The following is a 23137-nucleotide window of genomic DNA, read 5'->3' as shown; positions in this document are numbered from 1 at the left end:
TGAAACTCTAGTCATAAATTCTGGAAAACTAAGCACAGAACTTGGAAACAAAAAGCAAAGAAAAATACAGCGTACAGCGGTGTTCTTTTTTGCAGCATATTTTAAATGTGGTTTTTTGATCTGTGCTAATTATTTTGATCTGCACTTTTTATTTATTTTTGCGCATATTCTTTTTTTTATCTGTGCTTATTATTTCTTGATTCACGCTTATTATTTTTGGATCCTTGACTGCAATACTTTTGACAAGATTTTGATCCCATATTGTCCTCACACAGTATAAATGGGTCTATATGAAAATATATTCCTGCCTATTAATTAAGTAATTTATTTAATTATTTAATTGTTTATTTTTGGAAGGGGTCCCTTGCAAAGGAATAATAATTCCTTGGAATCTTTGAATTTTTTTTGGAACACTGAACTGAATGATTTACATTTAGATTTAACCATGGATAACCCTTAAATCAGGAAATATGGTTATGTACGTTGACAAATGCACCTCAATCTGTATTAAATGCAGGCAGTCCTTCCACCTAACTCTAGATTAGGTTCTTAGACTTTATTCTTTTAAATCGGAGAAAACATAAACATTACTTCAGGGATAGATAGATTGGATTCAGCTCTTAGTCAGGGAAGTGAAGAGGGAGTGAATGGCTTTGCGTTGTGTGTTGTACAGTGTGAATGGGCAGTGCTACTGTGTTGGTGTCTGTGTTATACAGTTGGTACGGTAACTGAGGAAACATCAAGACTACACTGTCCGGCCCCGCTGCCTGACAGCGACGGCCGAAAGGCAACATTTCCTCTGATGGCGTTTTGGAAACAAAGAACCGTTTATCTCATGAGCGATTTCATTGACGGCTCCGACTCTAAGCCGTATCTTCTAGCTACGAAAATGAAGTTCAGTTACGACTCGCCTCAGTCTCAAGCAGCATCCGATGGATCTCTCCTGTCGCTTCCCCATATCGGCCAGGCCGATGCAGCACTTCCCTCTGATGCGGTAAGACGAGCCGCAGCCTGAGTGTGTTTCTCTCTGTTTACTTACGGGTTTATTATTTATAAAGTTGTTGAGTCGTTGCTATTTTTTAAGACGAAAATTAAGATTTCATTTCTCAAGGAGACATCTGCGGTTACATAATAGTCTGTAAAGCAGGACGCATTTTATTTTCATTCAGCAAATGCGGTTGTACACGTTTGTTTAGATTCAATCGTGGATGCTTGATCTGTGAGAGAAATAAACAATACATCTCAGTTGTTATATAGTGTGCTTTTACTGCAGTATATAGACTAAATGTCAGGCTATAATTTGCTCTATTATCCACCCATCCCAGTAAATTAACTCTTTTGTTTCCAATAGATTAATAGAGATAACCAAGAATCAAGATATGTACCTAATATAATATATGTTATGTAAAAGTAAATCATTAAAATATAAATCATTTAATTATTAACTAATTCAATTAAAATATATATACACATACATACATAAATACTGGAAAACATATGGTTTAAAACGATTATATATATATATAAATGATACTTTTATATGTAGTGTACAAGTTAAAATGTCAAATGTGCAGACGTCGAGAGTAGGCTATATCTCACATTGCTGGCTGACTAATAGCACAACTTTTAATCTGTAGCTGAATAGTCTGTTTCTGAAGATTAATATGTCTATTCTGTTTTTGTTAGGTGCATCAGCAGCAACTATAGTGATGAGATAGACCAATAACACACACACACACACACACACACACACACACACACACACACACACACACACACACACACACACACACACACACACACACGAGAGAGATGTTGGTGCAGCTATCATTATGAGGACTCTCCATAGACATAATTATTTTTTATATAGTATGAACTATAGATTCTATCCCCTAACCCTACCCCTAAACATAACCCTCACAAAACATTTAAAAAAAAACATAATTTAGTTTGTTTTTTAAGTGATAGGATTCATGGGGACACAAGAAATGTCCTCATAAACCACATTTATTGCATAATGTCCTCGTAATTACCAGTTTGTAACCTAAACAAAGTCCATGTAAACCACCCACCCACACACACAAACACACACCAAAAATAAACCCCTATACTGGGATGCCCTAAAAACTGTTGAAAACATGGACTTAGGTCACCTTCAGTATCTATTTTACCAGAGAGCAGTATTGCCCCTGAAGCTACATATTGCGTTTCATTTGTAGTTTGACATTACTATGTACTTTAGCATAGGCCTAACTGACTTAATTGACATAAAAATAAAAACTGGAATAAGAGTCTTGTGATGGATGGTTTATACATCACCATTTACAGCCTTTTGCTTATTAGCCCATTAGGCTACATTATAACTCAGTTGTGTTGTTTAAAAGACAAAAATGCATCATCTGTATGAACGATATGGATGGTTTAGTATTATATTACATGGCTGTTTTTGACGGAGCACAATTGCTTCATTCAACGGAGATGTATCATTTAACACACTGGCGGAATATACATGTATGAGCACTTCAATGTATATAGTATATAGAAAAATGTCTCTATTTTGTCTTACTGTAAGTATCAAAGTAGTGTAGTTGTATACTGTACATTATATGAGATGAGTGAGGGATGTTTCATTTGGATACACATGGGTTTTGCCTGTGGGCTCATGCCTTTTACCGCTACAACCACTGAGCTGCAGCCGAAGGATTAATTCAGTGCATCATTTTATGATATTACATTACTTATAACATTTGAACATCTTTTAGAATTGAATAGAATATTGAAATAACATTGCATGAAGTCTTGTGCTAGTAGATGAGGAGTAAATTCAGTTTCCTTGGAAACCAGAGACTGGGTTGCGATACCAGCCACCTCCATTTCCAAGACACAAGGTAAAAATAAGGATGCTTATTATATGACTTAAAATAGTCTATGTACTAAATCTAATAATCCTACATGATTGAATGTGTAACTTTCAACCCTCGTTAATTTTCTGCAACATATTTAGATCTGATTATCTTTGTGTAGACTTTTGCTGATAATGCAGCATGGGCTATGTGCATAATGCATGGTGTTTTGTTTTTAGGTAGGTAATTTAAATAGGCTAGTGGATTTTTGGTAACACACTCGTGTTCAAGTCAACATAGTCATGTGATTCTGTCACTAGCAGTGTACATTTCTTATCAGTTAACACTGAGTGATAGACTGTGCTGGGCATTATAATGAACTGACATAGTCCCATGCTAACCACACTGATACGGCACAGACTCACAATGACATACATTTATTTCAGTTTGTGACATAGACACTTACTATAGTCAGTTAATTTTTTATCTATACTTCAGCTACTAACCATACTGACCATAATGACAATGTGCTAGATGAATAGATGTTTTTGCAAATTAAAATATTACAGACTGAAGCATCTATTAAAACATTAACATTTGGATTATCTCTTCCTCAAATGATGATGTTCTGCATTCATTTTTGTTTTACTTAACCAGTTTCTTAGAGTAAACACACAAAAATGAATATATAAACACATTTTAAAAGAGCAAGATCATTTTCAGTATTTTTTTCTTAAACTTTTCTGATAAGGCCTACTTATTGTACATATGGTGCTGGGCATCCGTTCATAAGCACCGCCATGTTAAAATCATGTGACCAGATCAATATTACTCACTTCATCTGAATAATCCATTGTAATTGGACGATTTTACTCAGACTCTTTTTCTCTTTTTTCAGCACAGCCACAGAAAGAGCACAGGACACCTATTTGATGCCTTAATTTTGAACTTGACCCAGTAATTTTAGGTTGCCGATTTATGATGTTGAAAACCAGTGAGATGATCCAAAAGCGCCTGTCATAAGAACATATCCTCAATTGCCAATTGCTCAGTTAATGAAATGAAAAAGAAAATAAAACAATAAATTGCACACTTTTTGTAAATGCATATAATTCTATAAAATGTTTACATTTTAGGGGCCCCTGTATAAATGGTCTACTCTGAATGCTCATATTTATTCATCCCATTGTTATTGTAAAGTCATTGTTATTTCACCTCTCTCTTATTATTGCATTTTATGCACTCAGTCTCTATCAAATATTAAATGTACTGTGTATCTGCTGACCAAACCCCTTAATGTTCTTTCTGAAAATGCACTGCTGGTAAAAGAGTCTCATAGTTTTATGGGACACATACATTACAGAGCAAAAATATTAGGGAAAAAATATTGCAACATCTGACCCCAGCTGCTCTTTAAAACCAGCATCTGCTTCTCTGTTTTTCAGATTACCCAGCAGGTTACCCCATCTGCTTTATTTAACCTCTTGTGATGTGTCCATCCATCAATCCATCCATGTTCTCTGTTCATCAGTTTACCTTTATGTGATGTTTTTAATAACACCTATACCTATTACTGTTGCTGCAAGTGTTAAATTAATTAGCACAGCAGGCAGAAATCAGTGAATCATAGACCATGCTTTATTTCAGGTAGAACACATCTGAAACAAAGTCCTCTTAAGGGACCTGTGTACCCCTGCTAGGAACTCTCAGTTTATGTGTATATAGTGCATAGTGTTTTTTTTACTAGTAGGCTAGTTGATTTTTGATAATACGCTTATGATCAAGTTCACAACACACAACAGGCTGCTCAATTTTAATGGCTCTGAAGCCATATTGGGTGCTTCTCATTTCTGAAATTGTGCATCCGTGTTTCCTTTCCTTGCTACCTTTCCTCGTGTCCTTGCTCCATCCTCTTAGGAAATAAGAAAGAATGGAAGCAAAGGAAGCGAGGACAGAGAACTGAAGCAAGATATATTTGCAAAATGAAATGTTCTGCTCACTCAAGCGTGACTTCAAAGTACCATCTCTGCGCAGCTGCATTACATTGGAGTGATTGATTTATTGATATTTTCATAATAAAACCTAATAATTCAAGATGCTCAGTTAAGGTATATGACATTAATGGCTTATTTAAACAGCAAAGGTGAAACATGAATTAAAACTGTTGTGTGAGATGTGAAGGGGGAGGAGAATTTATGCATGCGTCAGGTGCTTTTGCCAAAAAGTCTTCCGAATAGGATACTCCTGTGTTTCCTCACTCAAGTGTCCTCAGTAAGCTCCCTCTGTTCTTGATCCTCACCTCTTCACTGAGTTTTTAGAGAATTGATTCGTCCTTCATGATGGTGTACTTTAATCGGTCAAGGGCTCGAGAATGGAGGAGCGAGGATACGAGGACTTACAATTTAGGAAATGAGAAGCACTCAAACTCTACTATTGATGTCAGTATGGAGACAGTAGGGGGAATTACTCTATTGATCCAATGTGTTGCTTATTTTTTGATTGCTCAATATACTTCATCAACCCTGTCATTTACATCCAAATGCTAAATCTGCACTGCACTGACAAACCCCCATATAAATGCTTTTTGCTTTCTTTATTTGTTCAAAGTTTTATGGTATATTATTTATTTTTTGTGTAAGGCCCCATTTTATGGATTCTGACATGGACTATGAGAGGCCAAATGTCGAGACTATCAAGTGTGTGGTGGTTGGGGACAATGCAGTTGGAAAGACCAGACTCATCTGTGCCCGGGCCTGTAATGCCACCCTTACACAGTACCAGCTACTGGCCACACATGTGCCCACTGTCTGGGCCATAGACCAGTACAGAGTCTGCCAGGAGGTGAGGAATGCCAACAAATCTGTTATACCACTTGCTGTACTCTCATAATCAAATTAATTAAAGACCCCTTGAAATTCCTTTATAAGTGCAGTTCCCCTTCTGTCACTCACTTTGACGATGTGTTGAATAGTGACACTAGGGGTCGCTCTTGGGTGACCGATCCATCTTCAGATCTTTGAGAAAAGGCCACTGAGAAATTGGCGAGTTGAATTTACATGCCATAAAAGGGAGATCGGAATGCGGATTCAGTCAGACTTTTTCTTCGGAGCCGAGCGGTCGTATTACAGCCAGCTGAATACCACTGCTTTTACCATTCACCTAGATTCTTCAAGAGCTTCTGCTGTTGGATATATGGCACATTCCATCGGTTCTCTCTTCACTCTGCACTCCGTTGCAGATTACACCCCTGGGTGCTTCGACCATGGCAATGTTGTGGTCACTGCTCTTCCGGCGCTCGCAAGCCTGATGAGATGTTGATCGCTGCATTGTAGGGTGTCTTGGTGATGTCAGACGCCGAGGACTCGACAGGGCTGCCGCTTTTGGGTGTGGCAGCCCAGTCTGAGGCCGACGAGGAGCTGACGGCCATGCTTTCCCGAGCTGCCGCAAGTGTTTGGCTGGATTGGAATTTCCCACCCCAACCCCCAAAAATTGTGGCTGTATGACTGCTTCCTGGGTTCGGCGCAACATTCGCGTCCTTAACTAAGGTGAAGAGAATGCCACGGAACTGGGCGGACACCTGGCGAATTAGATCGTATTGCCGAGTCAGATGGTTCTGGCCAACCAGCGCGACGGGTTGGAGAGCGATAACCACGCGTCCAAGCTCCCGGATCGCATCCGATGTTCCTGGGGGAGGAATCCATAGTCAGGCCCATTATGTGTGCTAACAGGCCCTGTAATGGGATGTTTCTAAGTGGATAGAAAGACTTAGAGAGAAAAGGCCATGGCCGGTGCTCCCATACTGGATTTGTCTCCTTCCCTCACCTCAGGGCTATGGGTAAGCACTCAACGTTTTGGTGTGTCTGGGGAGGCTCCATGCAGCTCGAATGCATCTGTTTTTTCGCCCGTAGTAGCTTGCCTACACCTGCATCGGCAGTTCACGTGACTGTTTCATATAGGGACCCCTAGTGACAGAAGGGAAATGTCTCGGTTACTGTCGTAACCTACGTTCCCTGATGGAGGGAACGAGACGTTGTGTCCCTCTTGCCACAGGCTGAACTATACTGCTGTAATGTCCAGGACCTTGTCTCGGCTCCTCAGTGAAAAACCTGACTGAATCCGCATTCCGATCACCCTTTTATACCCGTATGTCGGGGGGAGTGGCATGCAAATTCAACTCGCCAATTTCTCATTGGCCTTTTCTCAAAGATATGAAGGTGGATCGGGCTCCTAAGAGCGACCCCTAGTGTCACTATTTGACACAATGCCTTGTTCCCTCTATCAGGGAACGGAGGTTACAACAGTAACTGAGATGTTTTTTTTTTGTCCTACGTTGACATATTTCCTATTGAACAAGGAAGTTGAGAAAAGCTGTTCTCTAAGAAATTGTATTTGGAAAAAGTGTTTTTCCACAGTTTCTTGGGTAAATCTCCATGCATGTGATAGGTGTGTCTCTCCGGACAGGTTCTAGAAAGGTCCAGGGATGTTGTGGATGATGTCAGTGTGTCTTTGCGCCTCTGGGACACTTTTGGTGACCATCACAAGGACCGCAGATTTGCATATGGCAGGTAAACTTGTTATCTCATACTGGATGAAGCATACTGTATTTCTAAAAATAATTCTAGCTACAGTTGTCTTATACAGAGTGGCTGTTTATACTTGCATACTATTGTTTTTACAAATGAACTTGGTACCTTAAGGCATTTGTAAATTGCTCCCAAAGACTTGATGATGTCCACAATTTTTGTTTCTGAGGTCTTGGCTGATTTGTTTTACTTTCCCATGAAGTCAATCAAAGAGGAACAGAGTTTGAAGTTAGGCCTTAAAATACATCCACAGGAACACCTCCAATTTACTAAAATTATCCAATCAGAATCAGAATCTAACTGGCTAATTGCCTAAATTTTCTGGAATTTTCCAAGCTGCTTAAAGGCACAGTTAACTTGGTGAATGTAAACTTCTGACCCACTGGAATTGTGATATAGTCAGTAAAGTGAAACAATCTGTCTGTAAACAATTGCTGGAAAAATTACTTGTGTCATGCACAAACTGGATGTCCTAAACGACATTTGACAAAACTGAGTCAAAATTGTTTTCTGTGGTAATGCTGTTGATAAAGCTTAAAGTTGTATTTGACATTGAATACTTTTTAAAGACACATTTGATTATTTCCACAAACAAGTGAAAATGCCACATCAGGTTAAACTTAGCTCTCACTGATAAGCTTATAATGTACATGAAGTTGACCCAACTTCCTCAATGGTGACCCCAAAAATGGTTACCCGGCAACCTTAATGATTTTTTTTTTTTGGTGTGTAAGCCAATAAGTGAAGTAGTTGTCTCTGGTTTGGCAACAGGTCTGATGTGGTGGTATTGTGTTTCTCCATTGCAAACCCAAACTCACTTCACCATGTGCGGACCATGTGGTACCCCGAGATCAAGCATTTCTGTCCCAGAGCTCCTGTTATCCTAGTGGGGTGCCAACTAGACCTGCGATATGCTGACTTGGAGGCAGTGAACAGAGCTCGCCGGCCACTGGCCAGGTAATATTTTCATGTTAATTGCAACTATTGAGATTAGTCTAAGGGGCGTTCATGTTGAAAACAATTTGCAGTGACCCCGAAGTCATTCATTTTAAATGAGAGTCAGTGTTTTCCAACAACAAAGTTGAGCAGAGCACAAATGAGCTGCAATGCAATCCGTATTTGTATCTGTATCTGTTCATATGACAAAATGATCTGTATCTGTCTCTGTTTTCGGATAGAACCCTGTGTAGGCAGGGCTTAAACTGGAAGTGCATCAAAATTAAATGAAATGTCCAATTTTATCTGTTACTCTGACATTTATAGTTTCTATTAATAAAATATGCCTTGGATATGCCTTTTCATAATAATACCCTAATATTTATAATTAAAATTACAATACAACTATTAAAAATATTATTTAACCAGATGAAGCTGAATGTGTAGGCTACATTAACTTTGGAATATCAGCATTTGCGTTCATCTGTTCATATATAACAACATTATTCTGAAGGCAGGAAGTGTCAAGCAAAATGTGAAATGTCAAGCTCATATTTTGCAGTGAATAATAAATACAAATTCAAACATTAAAAGAAATGAAAATAAAATCAATATAGCCTACAAACAGGTGAAAGTCTATCAGGAATTATTATGATAAGATACCATTATTTAGTCACTTTATCCTTGTGCCTCTTGGATAATTTTGTTATTATTCGGATGAATCTATCTATCTATCTATATTCGGATGTATTTGTTTTGATGTAATTATTCATGCCTTTCCAAATAAGGTATTTGGCTTTGGGCACATCCCTAACATCAACACTGGACAGTAACATCAAATCCAATACATTAAATTTAACATCAGGTGTAGTTTTAAGCTCATAACAACCTGTGTTTCTGTTAATGTTTTACGTTTCAGACCAATCAAATCCAATGAAATTCTGGCCCCAGAGAAAGGACGTGAGGTGGCTAAAGACCTAGGCATCCATTATTACGAAACTAGCGTTGTTGCTCAGTTTGGGGTCAAGGACGTTTTCGACAATGCTATCCGTGCAGCCCTTATTTCACGGCGTCATCTGCAGTTCTGGAAGTCTCATTTACGTAATGTTCAAAGGCCACTCCTCCAAGCCCCCTTCCTTCCCCCCAAACCCCCTCCACCCATTATCACAGTTCCCACCGCTCCCAGTAACATTGAAGAGCACCCAAGCCGCCTGTTGGAAGATTCACTCTGTGCTGATGTCATCTTGGTCCTACAGGAACGCCAGAGGATCTTTGCCCACCGCATTTACCTTGCCACTTCCTCCTCCAAGTTCTACGACATCTTCTTGACAGAATCTCGAGCTCCTGACGAGAACAAAAGGGAGCGAGAACGACCCCGAGGGCTGCCACTTTCTGGTCGTGACTTGCTGATGCGGGCAGCTAGCTTTGACGTTTGTGAAAGTAATGATGATGGTGATAGGGCAAACTTGCGTGCCTGCACCAGTGATGGAACTCTAAAAGGTGGAGATGGTGATCGGCATGGTCGTCTTCTCCCTGCCTTGAGTCGTGCGTTCATTAGCATCCAAGAAGAGATGGTCGATGATCCCGTCACCTTCAACCCTAGAAGAATGACTGTGGTACACATGGACCCTTCAATGCAACCGGGCCCATTTCGTTCAGTGTTGCGGTACCTGTACACAGGTAAACTTGATGAGCGTGAGAAGGAGCTGATGCAGGTGGCCCATATTGCAGAGCTTCTGGAAGTGTTTGACCTGCGTATGATGGTGGCGAACATCCTGAACAATGAAGCCTTCATGAATCAGGAGATCACCAAGGCCTTTCACGTGAGACGCATCAATCGAGTGAAAGAATGCCTAGCGAAGGGGACCTTCTCTGGTGAGAGGCATGTGAACTGTATGCGTTTGATGGTAGTTATTAGAGATAACATCAGTTAGTGAATTTGATCTTTTTCTTTTCTTTTTTCATTTTTCATGGCAGTGCTTTGAAGATTTAAAGGAAATGAGAGGGGATTTATAGATGTAACTTCTCAGAGAGGGTTGGATAGTTAGACCGACCTCATTCTTGCTTAAAAAAACAAGAACGTTAGGAGACGCAGCACTTCAAATCAGCGTTGGGGAAGCTACTTTAAAACTGTAGCTTCCCAAGCTACAAGCTACTCATAACCAAAAGTAGTTAGCTACACTTGCAAGCAATTTTACCCCTCTACTTCAGCATATAATGTAAATCACAACACATTCGTTAACCCCCACAGAGGAAAAACAAGTCCCCATATTTTGTCAGCTGGCTTTTTAAAGGCTCTTTTGATAGTGAGAACTGGTGTGATTGTGTTGTGTTTTTCAGGACATCATGCTGTCTTCTAATGCTGACCAAGCTTTCCACTGTCCTAACATAAACACTCAGCATTTCTATTTATTTTCTCTTCACTTTAGCACTATAATTGGTCTTTAGTGGAATGTAGTATAGACCAACTATTACAAAAAGCCTTTTAGGTTGCCAGTATGATATTTTGGTGCAATCCTTATAAGTATTTTGTTGAACACATTTTAAGGAGACCTTTTTTGTGCAAACAAACAAAATTCAAGTTGACAGTATTGCCCTTACAGTGGAAGTCAATGGGGCACGGCACTGTACCAGAAACATTCAAATTCAAAAGTATAGCCATAAGACTTTGCCTTTATACGTTTTAAACATTATACTGAGACTACATGAACATTAGATATAAGTTAGCATGAAAATAGTGTGGTAAAATTGCTTACTAACCTTGTCTGTGAAAAGTTATATCCAAAGTTACACCCAAAACACCTTTCATGTAATGATGGTAAACCTAGTAACTTTCAAATTATATGGGCATGAAAACCTGAATGGGACTTTTTACATAGAGAATAATCCCCCCACTGGAATTACATCGTAACACTTAACCAGATGTTTATCTAGAAAAGTAGTTCCAAGACTAAAAGGATGATTTAGATAACTTTAAAGCTCAAATAACAAATTTGTGTACAGAAGTGAACAATTCATGTAATTAATATTAGCAGCTCAACATCAAATACAAGCCTCGCATTTCTGCTTTTGAATGCTGTCTTGCCCCATAGACCTCCATTGTAAATGCATTGCTGTAAAAAATATTTTTTTTTGTTTTTGCAATCTGAGAGACAATTTAAGGTTTTTCCCCCTATAGTAATCAGCATGTCACTCAATTAATGGGCTGGCGAGAAAGTTTTGAAAGTTAGAGAGTCTTTTTACATAGCACAATCTCAATCTTCAAAAGATCAAGGGAAATTAGTTGGTATGACCCTTTTAATTGCTGATACAAGAGTTTATTTTTTGAGTAAGTGAAAAATGTTAAGATGATATATAGTTTCTTATGACTGGTCAATATGTTAGTGATTTGAAAAGCTAAGCTACAGAAGGTATTGTGTTCTGTGCTGCAGATGTTGTGTTCAGGTTGGATGATGGCACCATCATGGCCCATAAACCACTGCTCATCTCAAGCTGTGATTGGATGGCAGCCATGTTTGGTGGACCATTTGTGGAGAGTTGCACAAAAGAGGTACAGTGCATTCACAATGTGTCTAATGCAGGGCAATTCATATTTTTGATATTTAAGCTGATGTTTTTCCTCTATCTATTTTAATAGACACATTGTATAAAATTGTTTCATTTGTCTACCATGACAAATTATCTTTTGATTGAATTCTGATAAATTTCCAGGATATTATATCTGGATATAGGTTATGTTTATGTACTTAATTTAAAGAAAGATCAGAAAGAGGTAAAAAAAAAAAAATAGAATCAATAGAATTCTAGAATAGAATAGTAAACTTTTGAGGCAGTAATTGTGTTCAGTGATTTTGTGAAGTTAATTGCATTGAAATATATAGAGGAACAAGCTAATTAAATTGATGTAACACCATTACTTTTTATATCTTGTGGTGTTGAATTAAATGTTATATTGGTCTTTTAATTGCTATAAGAGTTTACTTTTAAATGTATGTATTTTTATTTTGTAATTTATATTTATTCAATATACTGTATTTGTAATAATTTATGCAGAATATATGGGGGTGGTCGTGGTGCATTTATGTGTATCATAATCTCAAATAATATAATATAATCCCCAAACTGACAAACTTAAAGGGATAGTTCACCCAAAAATAAACATTCTCTCATCATTTATTCACCCTCATGCCATCACAGATGTGTATGATTTTCTTTCTTTTGCAGAAAACAAGCAAAGCTTTTTAGAAGATTTTTTCAGCTCTGTAGGCCATACAATGCAAGTGAATGGGTGCCAAATGTTTTAAACTGCAAAATGCACATAAACCCAGCATAAAAGTAATCCACAAGACTTCAGTGGTTACATCCATATATTCTGAAGCTATATGTTAGGTGTGGGTGAGAAACCCAGTAGGTGACATATGCACAAAGACAGCAAATCACCAAAAACAAAAGAAGTAGTATGTAAAAGTGAAAGTGGAGTGACAGTAAAAATAGGACTTAAATATTGAACTGTTTCTCACCCACACCTATGATATCACTTCTGAAGATATGGATTAAACCACTGGAGTATTATGTATTACTTTAATGCAGTGTTATGTGCATTTTGGAGCTTCAAGATTATGACACCTATTCACTTGAATTGTATGGACCTGCAGAGCTTAGATAGTCTTCTAAAAATCTTCATTTTTGTTCTGCAGAAAAAGACAGTCATACACATCTGGGATGGCATGAGGGTAAGTAAATGAGAATTTCATTTTTGGGCGAACTATCCCTTTAACTATACAAATGATAACACTCAAATTTGACCACCAAAGTTTGAATATAATTATTTTTGGTTCTGTAGATTCAATTCAAATACTGAAATGACATAAATCATATACGGAGTGTTACAATGTTAGGAAACATACTTTAATTAATCTACAGAACATAGATGATTTAATGGGCTTAGGTCCGTTCCACCTATGATTTACATACTGTTCTTGAGTGTTACATGAAAAGTAAGGTGTTAATGAAGCTATTAATTTAGTTCTAAGATCAGAAGTAAATATGCATTTTCGATTCATGTCTCCTTCTGGAGTTTCCAATGGGCTTTCAGAATAGCGTTCATTATTGATTTATGAGTAATGTATCGTTTGTGGAGTACATTACTTGAAGAGACTTTCACGTTTTGTTCTACAATTTATAATAAATTACACTGTCATACCTCAAATGTGAAATTTAAAACTGCTGTGTTTTGCTGCATTAAATTGCTGAATAAGGACTAAAATTCTCACAAGGATGCGAGTTTACGTTAACTACTCATACAGCCGCTGTAGTCCATATGTAGTGACTTGTTAGGAACTGTTTAAAAAGCACAGCAGCTTCAAAGTTCATGTTTTAGGTATGACTGTGTGTAATGTATGTTGTAATAATAATAATTTGTATTTATACAATTTTCACAATACTCAAGGTCACTTTACAAAGTAAGATAGAGCAGAGCAAGTCCATGTAAAGATTTAAAGGTTATGATTAGAATTTTAAATTCGATGTGATAGGATACTGGCAACCATTGAAGCTGACATAGTATGGGAGTGATATGGTCAGATTTCTTCATATGTGTGAGGACACTGGCAGCCGAGTTTTGAATATATTGAAGTCGTTTGAGAGAGACATGTATTAATACATGTGCTGTTTTGTCAGGTGCTGTTTCCTAACACTACACGTAGCTGTATGCGTGCTGTGCTGGAGTATCTCTACACTGGCCGATTCTGCTCTCGCCCAGATCTGGATGCCATGGAGCTCATTGTACTTGCAAACCGACTCTGTCTGCCTCACCTGGTTGCGCTGACAGGTACACAAACAAACCCTCACATATACACCGTTTCTGCTCAGGGACTTACTGAGGCGGTAATGCACTTAACAGTCTGGGTCGGATCCCTGCTGGAGCTCTAATCCTGCATAAATTTAGACTCTGAATAAGTGATGAAGAGCCAAGATCAGACAGTAACATTTAGGACTGTTTGTTTTTTCATTGGACACTATGGGTGCCATTCACGTGTGTCCTCTTGCCGTGAAATGTGTGTAATTTTTTCAATGTTAAATTTCTTTCTCATATCTCAGCTTAATATACAGAGTCTGCAAGTCGTGGCGGCCATGCATTAAAAGTCTAGGCCTTCAGTGTGATTCATGCATTAAGAAAACACAGTTTCATAATGAACTGAACTGATAATGATAATAATATCAATTGACATTTTAAAAACACTTCCACGCACGAAAGCCAGAACTTGAACTTGACACGTCAGCAAGATCTCGCGTTCTCTTTCAAATTCCGTCACTTAAAGAGTGATTGTGTCACTCAAGGCCAGCTAGAAGGCCTTGACTGGGACATGTCCTAAAGACCACACCCACAAGAACAAATAAATCAATCTGATTGGCTGATGAATCTGACAATCCATTAATTTGCACTGTTGAGGGATTCTGTGGAAATTCTGAAGGCCTGAGGGGGTGGAGCTTTAACTCACACGCTGCTTCGGGCTTCGGGCGTGTGATTTGTGAAACAGTTGTCACACTTCACTGGTAAGCATCAAGGAATAAATTCTGACTGGATAAACTTTTCATTTTTCTCTATTTGTTTGTAGATTAATTAAGAGTGGAAAGCGATTAAAAATGATTGGGCAAAAAGGTGATTGAGAATGAAAGAATAAAAATGTTAGGCCAGCAGAGAAGGCTTTGCTGGCCCTGAGAATTCGCCACTGTCTGTAAGTAAGCCATTTGTTGGTTGATTTCACTAAAAGTGAAACACTGTGGCATTATTAAAACACATCTCTTTTTGTATAAGGGGCCCATTCAGCCCAATACAGAAGCATTGGCTCGATTGTTTGGTGATACTAGTTGTGCAGAAATAACACATATCAGCTTTATGGGATGTCATTAAGCACAGTATGAAATGGAGTGGTACAACCATGGTTAACTGTGATAAAATCACATGGGCTTGAATGCCTTGTTTACTTTTATTAAATGGTGGCAACAGCAATATGATAAAAGACCCCAATGTCTAAAAAACTATTCAATTATTAGTAATAATAACATCAACAGAGAAACTGTCCACAAATTAAATAGCGAAGTAGCCTGCATTCTGTTTGCTAACCAACTTGATGCTAGTCTATTATATATTCTGTAGCACTGAACTGATGCACATATGTGTATATAGCTTTGAACGTGGCTCATCCAATTCGATTTTAGAGTCGATTTTATATTGCCACTTTTTTCATGGCTCAACTTTAAATAAGATTACATATTATTTTTATTAACAAAAATTATTTTGATATATTCGATTGTTTTAATTGAGATTTGTGTTTCTGTTCTAGAGCTCTACACTGTGACGGTACTAACAGAGGCTGCTATGATGGGAGCTGATATAGATGGAGATGTTCTGCTCTATCTGGACATGGCTCAGGTAAGTGTACACCTGACAAAGAGGATGTAAATGATCCGCTGTTAAGTGAAACCCTATCTGCCTTGCACCCCTAGGTATAGCTGTTTGTAATGCCTGATACAAGCATTTTATTTTCTGTTGTAGCTGATCAGGTACAGTCATAGTTAAACAGTGCCTCAATGGCGATAATATTGTGTAATGTAATGCGTGTAATTTATTTTGCATGGATAATAAATTAAATGTTAAATTTGTATTAAATATAGTCTATACCCTTAAAAAATTACATTTTAGTAGATTTATGAAAATAAGGTATTGCGTTATCTTAGCATGAAATTCTTTGGAAATTAAAAAGATAGACAAATGGTTCATTTGACTTTTTGTAGCATTTTTATGTAATGTGATATTTGATAATTAAGCAGACATCATTTGACACTGTAAAAAAGAAAACATTGAAAGAAAAAACATCTAGACTACATTTTAGAGTTCTCTCAAAAACTGCCTTATTGTTCTTAATAACATTGCTTTATTTAGCCAATTTGAATCTGTTTGTTCACTAAATACAAATGATTGTTCACCTAATAACATCATTTTGAGGAAAGTAGGTAACTAAAAAAAATATATATTATTTGCTGAACAACAAACAGTTTATGACTAAAGTTCAGGCTTGAAACTCTATGTGGCGAATGTGATCTTGTTTTCTGTTAGCCAATCATTGCTTACTCACATGTAACATGTTTAGCCAGTCAGCTTACATTTTGCAAGCTGATAGTTCCTTTGACATGTGTACTCTCTTTTGCCAAACATTTAAATGGTTCAGTTTTGCAGATAAGCCAGTTTCACTGCAGCGTGCTGAAAGATTTTTTTCTCTGAAAATGCTATTTCCTCAGGTGGTTGTTGGAGTTTTCTTCTATCAGCTTGCACAGTAAGGTCTGCTTTTGGCCATGACATGGAAGTGCATCTTTAGCCAAAGTAAAGTCTGGCCTGGCACACATCAATATCTTAGGTCATAAGTTTCAATAAATCCACACATACTGTATTTAGACTAAGTCACTAGGCAAAAATCTTTTATGGTCCAGGAACAAATCATGAGTCCGGTCACTAGCCGTTTTAGCCATTCGACCAAGCAGGCCCAGCCATAGAGATTTCGGGTTTTTTAGCATTATGCCATTTGGCCAAGCTGGCCAGTTCACACTTAGCTAGCATACCCTTGATGCACATTGTGCTTTAGAGCAGCAGCAGTGAAACTGCTTGTTGAAATGTTTAGTTTGGTGCAGCAGCATCAGCATGTCCACATGCTTAACTCAGCATGTCTGTGTTTGTTCTAGCAGTAATAAGTCTCCGTACTTGTTCTGCAGCAACAGCTTAGCAGATCTTGTCCGCCAAGACCAAATCCTATCAATATGTCATACCAACATTAACATGCTAAATCTTTCCAGAAGTTGTTATGACTGAACTGTTGTTGCAATGCAAGAAATGTTAATTTGTGACCAGTTCATTCTGTACATATGGTTTGACATGACCATTTTATATGAAGGGAACATTGCAACCTTGGTCACCGAAGAAGGGTAATTGTGGGTAAAATCTCAATATGTATGATTTTTATCCCTTGTGTTCTCATGTCTGTAATTGGTTGTCCCCATTAGTTCCACTGTGCTCATCAGTTGACTGACTGGTGCCTCCATCATATTTGCACCAACTACAACAGAGTCTGCCGCAAATTCCCTCGGGACATGAAGGTCAAGTCTACAGGTATGCAAAAAGTCCCCAAATTGGTATTTCCAACTGACACCTCTTCAACATAATACTTTTTTCAAAATCAGTTGTTGAGACATCATGACAGTTTAAAACAATTGTGACTCTGGTAGTGCAGATTTTTTTCACATGCTACTGTACAGTATGTTCTTCTGCACTTAATTGCTTTGATCAGCTTTGAAATCCCTTTGGACTATCTGAATAAAGAAAGAAACAGAAAGACAATTTTGAAATAATAATGGATATAGGTGTTATGGAGAAGATGGATGCTGGAAAAACTGTAACCAGTGCAAGGCAAACAGCTGCTTATATTACTTGGAATATGATTGGCAGGCCTAGATGAACAAGCTCCTCCCGAGCCTACATTTAGAACTGCATAAAGAGCCATGTCAGTTTGAAATCAGAAATAAGGCTAATTGGATTTCCAAATGGATCTGTATAAAAACCTTTAAAGTAAAGTAAAACATTTTTATAACTTTTGTTTACATGATGGAGTATTTCCTTCCCCCACAAACCATTCGGTATTCCTCTACATCAGGGGTAGAAATTTCCAGGCCTGAAGAGCCACTGTCCTGCAGAGTTAAGCTCCAACCCTAATCAAACACACGTTCCTTTAATTTTTTTTAAGTTATCCTAGAGAACTACATTAGTTGGTTCAGGCATGTTAGATTAGGGTTGGAGCTAAAATCTTCAGGTCAGTGGCTCTCCAGGACTGGAGTTGGTCACCCCTGCTCTACATCCTTGCAATGTACCATTCGCAATGACATCAGTGCATTCGTAGCATTATTTCACACAGTGTAAACTCTAGTGTGTAGAGATCTTGACTGACGTTGTTCCCTTTAAAGCTAGGGCTGGTGTCTTATTCTGTCTTGCAGAAAACCAGGAGTACTTCGAGAAACATCGCTGGCCTCCGGTATGGTATCTAAAGGAAGAAGATCACTATCAGCGAACTCGTAAAGAACGTGAGAAAGAAGATCACTTGTACCAAAAGCGCCAGTGTAAACGCAAATGGCTCTTTTGGAACCTACCTCCTTCATCCAATTCACCTTCTTCTCCTGGTTCCTCTGCAATTATCTGATTGGGTACAGGACCCACCTAACAGCCCCAAATGTGAGATTTAAACAGCAGTGATATACTTTTATCGGCTTAACTCTACAAGATTTTCTCTCTACATTTTCTGTTGAGCGCAAAAAGCTAAAATGAAACAGGATGGAGAAAGTGAGTCAAAGAAACACAAAGCTTTTTTAAAAGTGCATTTTTGAGGCTCTTTACCAAAAACAGCTTTGACAAGAATTTATATCAGTGAAATCACAGCTTTGTGCTGCTCCATTTGCAAAAAGAATCTTCAGCATCAGTTCCCAAACATAATCATTACAAGTAAAGCTGCGTAATCTGTATAGAAAACACATTGCAGAACTGCACACACTCTTACCTTGAAATGCTAAGCTTGAAGTGCTTCCCTGCTGTAAAGGACAAACGAACAGGGACATTTTACAGCAACCAGCAAATATGAAAAACATTTATTCCTCAGTATTTTGGATATCTACAATCAAACCACTTCTCCAGAGCATCGTTCACAAGATTCAAAGAGGGGTGTCTTCCCTATCTTTCACAATCTACTGGTGAGATATCAATGCTTTGATGATGGTAGTGATGGGTTGTATCAGTCTGAATATCTGTGATCTAAACCAAATGAGAGGCACTTTATCTTTAATTAGATCACTATGCCTTGCTCTAGTCCTGCTCTTGGAGAATTATCAGGCTGATTGTTAATCGTGCACAACAGATGAATACATTTAGACAAATTGTTTATTCTGCACACTGTGGTCAATATTTTTGGTAACTTGTTAGAACAAGGCAATCTTTCTTGTCTCTTTCTGTTGAATTTTCTTTCTTCTCTCTTTCTGTTGCTGTATTACTTTATTTCTTCAACTATAAACACAAAAGGAGATGTTAGGGAGAACGATCATGTTGCTCTTATGCATGAAATGAAAGTGAATGGTGACCGTGGAACAAAAAATTTGACGTTCAGCAGAATGTTCCAACTGCTCTTTTCCATACAATGAAAGTGAATGCTGACCAGGGGCTGTAAAGCTTTAAAAATGGCAAAATTCATCATAAAATGTATCCATTTTTATGTTTTCTGAAGTCATATGGCTTTGTGTAAGGAATGGTTAAAATTTTAAGTTGTAATTCACTGAAGTCTCCTCTGTTGCAGCTGACAAATCTAATTTGTGTTATTCAAATATGCACATATTCTAATTTGCCGTGTTTGGTCCTTTACTAGACACATTACAACAAGTGATGTTTGGCATTACTGCCGTCAAACTTGGTTTGACATGCTTTGATGTGCCGTATTTAAATGCACAGTGCATTAACTTGGATGAAATTTAAGAGCTGCTGCAGAGGAGAAGATTATTATTGAATAATGTCGTCATCGGAATTATGGCACTTTTTTTGTCATTTTTGGAGCTTTACTGTGCTTTGTCCATGAAAAGGAGCACTGTGAACATTCTGCTTTTTAATTTTTTTCTTTTCATTATGTGCTGTACAGAACAAAGAAAATCATACATGTTTAGTATGATGTAAATCAGGGGTGACCAACCCTGCTCCTGGAGAGGTAACTTCCTGCAGAGTTTACATCCAACCCTAATCAAACACACCTGAACCAGCTTATCAAGGTCTTTAGGATTACTTGAAAATGACAGGCAGGTGTGTTGGAGCTAAACTGCAGGAAGGTAGCTGTCCACGAGCAGGGTTGGTCACCCCAGATGTAAATGATAAAAAAATTGAATGTTTTGGGTGAATTATTTCTTTAATAATTGTAATTGCTCCTTCAATATCCACTAACAGGTTGGGAAAGTGAAACAGACATTTGAATGAGAATGGGCTTTCACACAAAATAATATTATACTTATATGTGTAACATGGAATCAAGTTCAGGTTTAAATCAAAATTGCCTCCTGAAAGCTGCATTTTATCTCGATAACAATATTCTGGAAAAAAGAGTAACAACCTGTAATATTATAACCACATACTTCAAAACAGGACCCCAGGTGAACAATCACACTGGGTTTCTATACAGGGAATATAAACAGTGCCTCAACGCTGCTGATATTTCACAGTGTGGGCGCAGGCTGCTGTCTTTACCAAAGTAAGCTCACAAATTATTCATAATGTGAATGATATTCTAATCTATTCATTTTAAATGCTCGTGAATAGATATTAGATGAGTTTCACAGGCAGGCCTGTGACAAATCTATCACATCACAGCATGCTCTTACATGTACAGAATCCCATTGTGGGAACAGTTTAAGGTCTTTAAAATATTTATATAGCTACTAAAAACTTAGGAAAAAAGCAAGATATTATATGAATGTTAGAACATACTTAAATATGCATATACCAAAAGAAGGAAAAGTTTCAATTGAATGATGCAATGCAAGGTAGTATTACAAATGTACATTTACATAGTTACTGTATTTGATAAAAAGTGCATTACCTCGAGGAGAGGGAATTACAAAAACATGGTTTATAGACTTAAACCCTTATAAATGTTAATGTTAATGACCGGGTACATGCGATACTGACAAGAGGCAAATAGAGCTTCAAATGCAGTGTTTGTTGTAATGCATTACAAAGTAATTAATTACTGTAAGTAAATAACTTTTTCATTGAAAAAGTAAAGTAAGGGATTACTTAAAGTAAGTTATTTTTTCAGTTAACTACAGTTACTTCTGATGTAATTGTGTTAAATACTTTATAGACTATAGAACAATTCTATATAAAACAATAGTAAATTTAAAATCGAAATTTAATATCTAATGTTAAAATATATGTTTTTTACCCCTTTAATGAATAATTTATTTGATTTTATGATTTATTTGAAAGAATTAAAATAACAATTTCATGTCTATCCTTGTATTTTTCATCTGTTCGAGGTTGATAAGGGTTTTCGAAAGTAATTAGTTATAAGTAATGCAGTTACTTTTTAGACAGATTAATTAGTACAGTAATATAATTACACTGTAGAAGATGTAATTAGTAATTCATTACTTTTTTAGAGTAACTTACCCAACACTGTTAAAATGTAGAATGACTTACAGAATAACAAAAAAATGTAGTTGTTTATAGTTGTAATAGCACCAAAAGGACCTTTATAGGGAAAAAAGTTCAGGAGAAAATATATAACACTTCTCAATCTCTTCATTTTATTTATTTTTTACAGAGGGCAATTTGCTATGTAGTTTTAGCCCGTTTTAAACAAAATGCTTTCGTTAATCAAGCTAATTCAGAGCTGACCTGCACGTGTAAGGAGAAATATTACTTTACTTTAGTAGCTGTTAAGTGCATTTTATATATGCTGTGCTTGTAGATTTAAAACAGCAGATATGAAAAGGCAATTATAATAAAATACACAATGGACTGTTAATCACCTAGAGGGGCTGATCGGTATTGAAGACTTTTCTGTATCTGTCTAAGCATTTGTAACACCGCTCAGGAACATTTGCTGACTCATTAAAAGATATATAGTTATAAAAGAAAGTGTCATCATTTTAAACCTAACACACTTTTTTCATTCTTTAAAATAAATGCCAGTTGCTTTGATATTTTATTATCAAATGGATTGACATTCATTATTAACATTTTTAAGTGTGTCTTAAGTGTCTAAATACTTTTTGGGGCCACTTTAAGACAAGAATGGTAATAGGAGAAGAAAACTTGTGTGTAAGTGGTGTACTGTAATTTACAGACAATCACAGCAACCTGGTAACAGACTATACACATATGACATTTCTTTGCTTTTGTTGGTCTACAAAGGTTTTAATCTTCATTAGAGTACATACTGTACAGTTGTGTTGCACTAGTACATTAATTATACTATAAGTCTGACCATTACAGTAAAATAAGTATGATGATGCATATGAATGTGAATTTTTATGAATGGGATATACAGACATCTTGAAATGTGCTATGAGATTGGACATGATTTTCACACATATTGACCTTTTCCTCAGCCAAGATTCAAATACTACAGGATGTAAAAAATGTATTACATTAATTAGAAGAGTTTCTCAGAACACTGAGTTCCAAATCTGTTGCTGCAGAGAAGATACCCCATGCCTTAATGTGAAGTACAAAAGGAGAGGCGTTGATATTACTTGCTGTTTATATTTGAAATGTAAAGAAATATAGGATGTGTATCATATGTTCTGTACACCAAATAGGTGCTTAGTGTGAAAAATATATTACTGTATGTCATGTTGTTTGTAAAAGACTGTATATTCGTCTACTTTTCTTGAATGTTTTGTTTTAGCTAGACCATCGTTAGCATGTGGTATTCACTCTATAATATGTCAGTATTATGCATCGCATTTCAATGCTTAGAATCATTGGCCATTATATCAGTGCAGAGAACTCCATCTCCAAATATATAGGGGACAGGGACTAGTTGTCACACCTTTTTCTCCAGAGAATGTTTTCTCAGGATGGGTTTATTTTTTTTATGTCTGTTTCTGTACAGACACATATTTTGAAGTCTTGTGCAAAAAAAAAGAATAATAAATTTAACAATTGCATTTTTATTAACGAACATTAACAAAGATGAA

At 37.1% G+C, this 23137-nt stretch overlaps 1 protein-coding gene across 1 annotated transcript; it reads left to right on the top strand.

Moving 5' to 3' along the window:
- The first annotated feature begins 737 nt into the window (after nucleotides 1-737).
- Nucleotides 738-23137, top strand: LOC127631136 (rho-related BTB domain-containing protein 2-like). The gene is made up of 10 exons (XM_052109136.1): nucleotides 738-994; nucleotides 5483-5684; nucleotides 7305-7408; nucleotides 8198-8383; nucleotides 9282-10237; nucleotides 11794-11912; nucleotides 14042-14192; nucleotides 15709-15797; nucleotides 17420-17525; nucleotides 18404-23137. The coding sequence occupies exons 1-10, from the start codon at nucleotides 933-935 to the stop codon at nucleotides 18604-18606; spliced, it is 2178 nt and encodes a 725-aa protein (XP_051965096.1). The 5' UTR covers nucleotides 738-932; the 3' UTR covers nucleotides 18607-23137.

The sequence above is a fragment of the Xyrauchen texanus genome, chromosome 37 (genome assembly GCF_025860055.1).
Source record: "Xyrauchen texanus isolate HMW12.3.18 chromosome 37, RBS_HiC_50CHRs, whole genome shotgun sequence".
In the NCBI taxonomy this organism is placed as follows: Eukaryota; Metazoa; Chordata; class Actinopteri; order Cypriniformes; family Catostomidae; genus Xyrauchen; species Xyrauchen texanus.
This window is presented reverse-complemented; position numbering and strand designations above follow the sequence as displayed.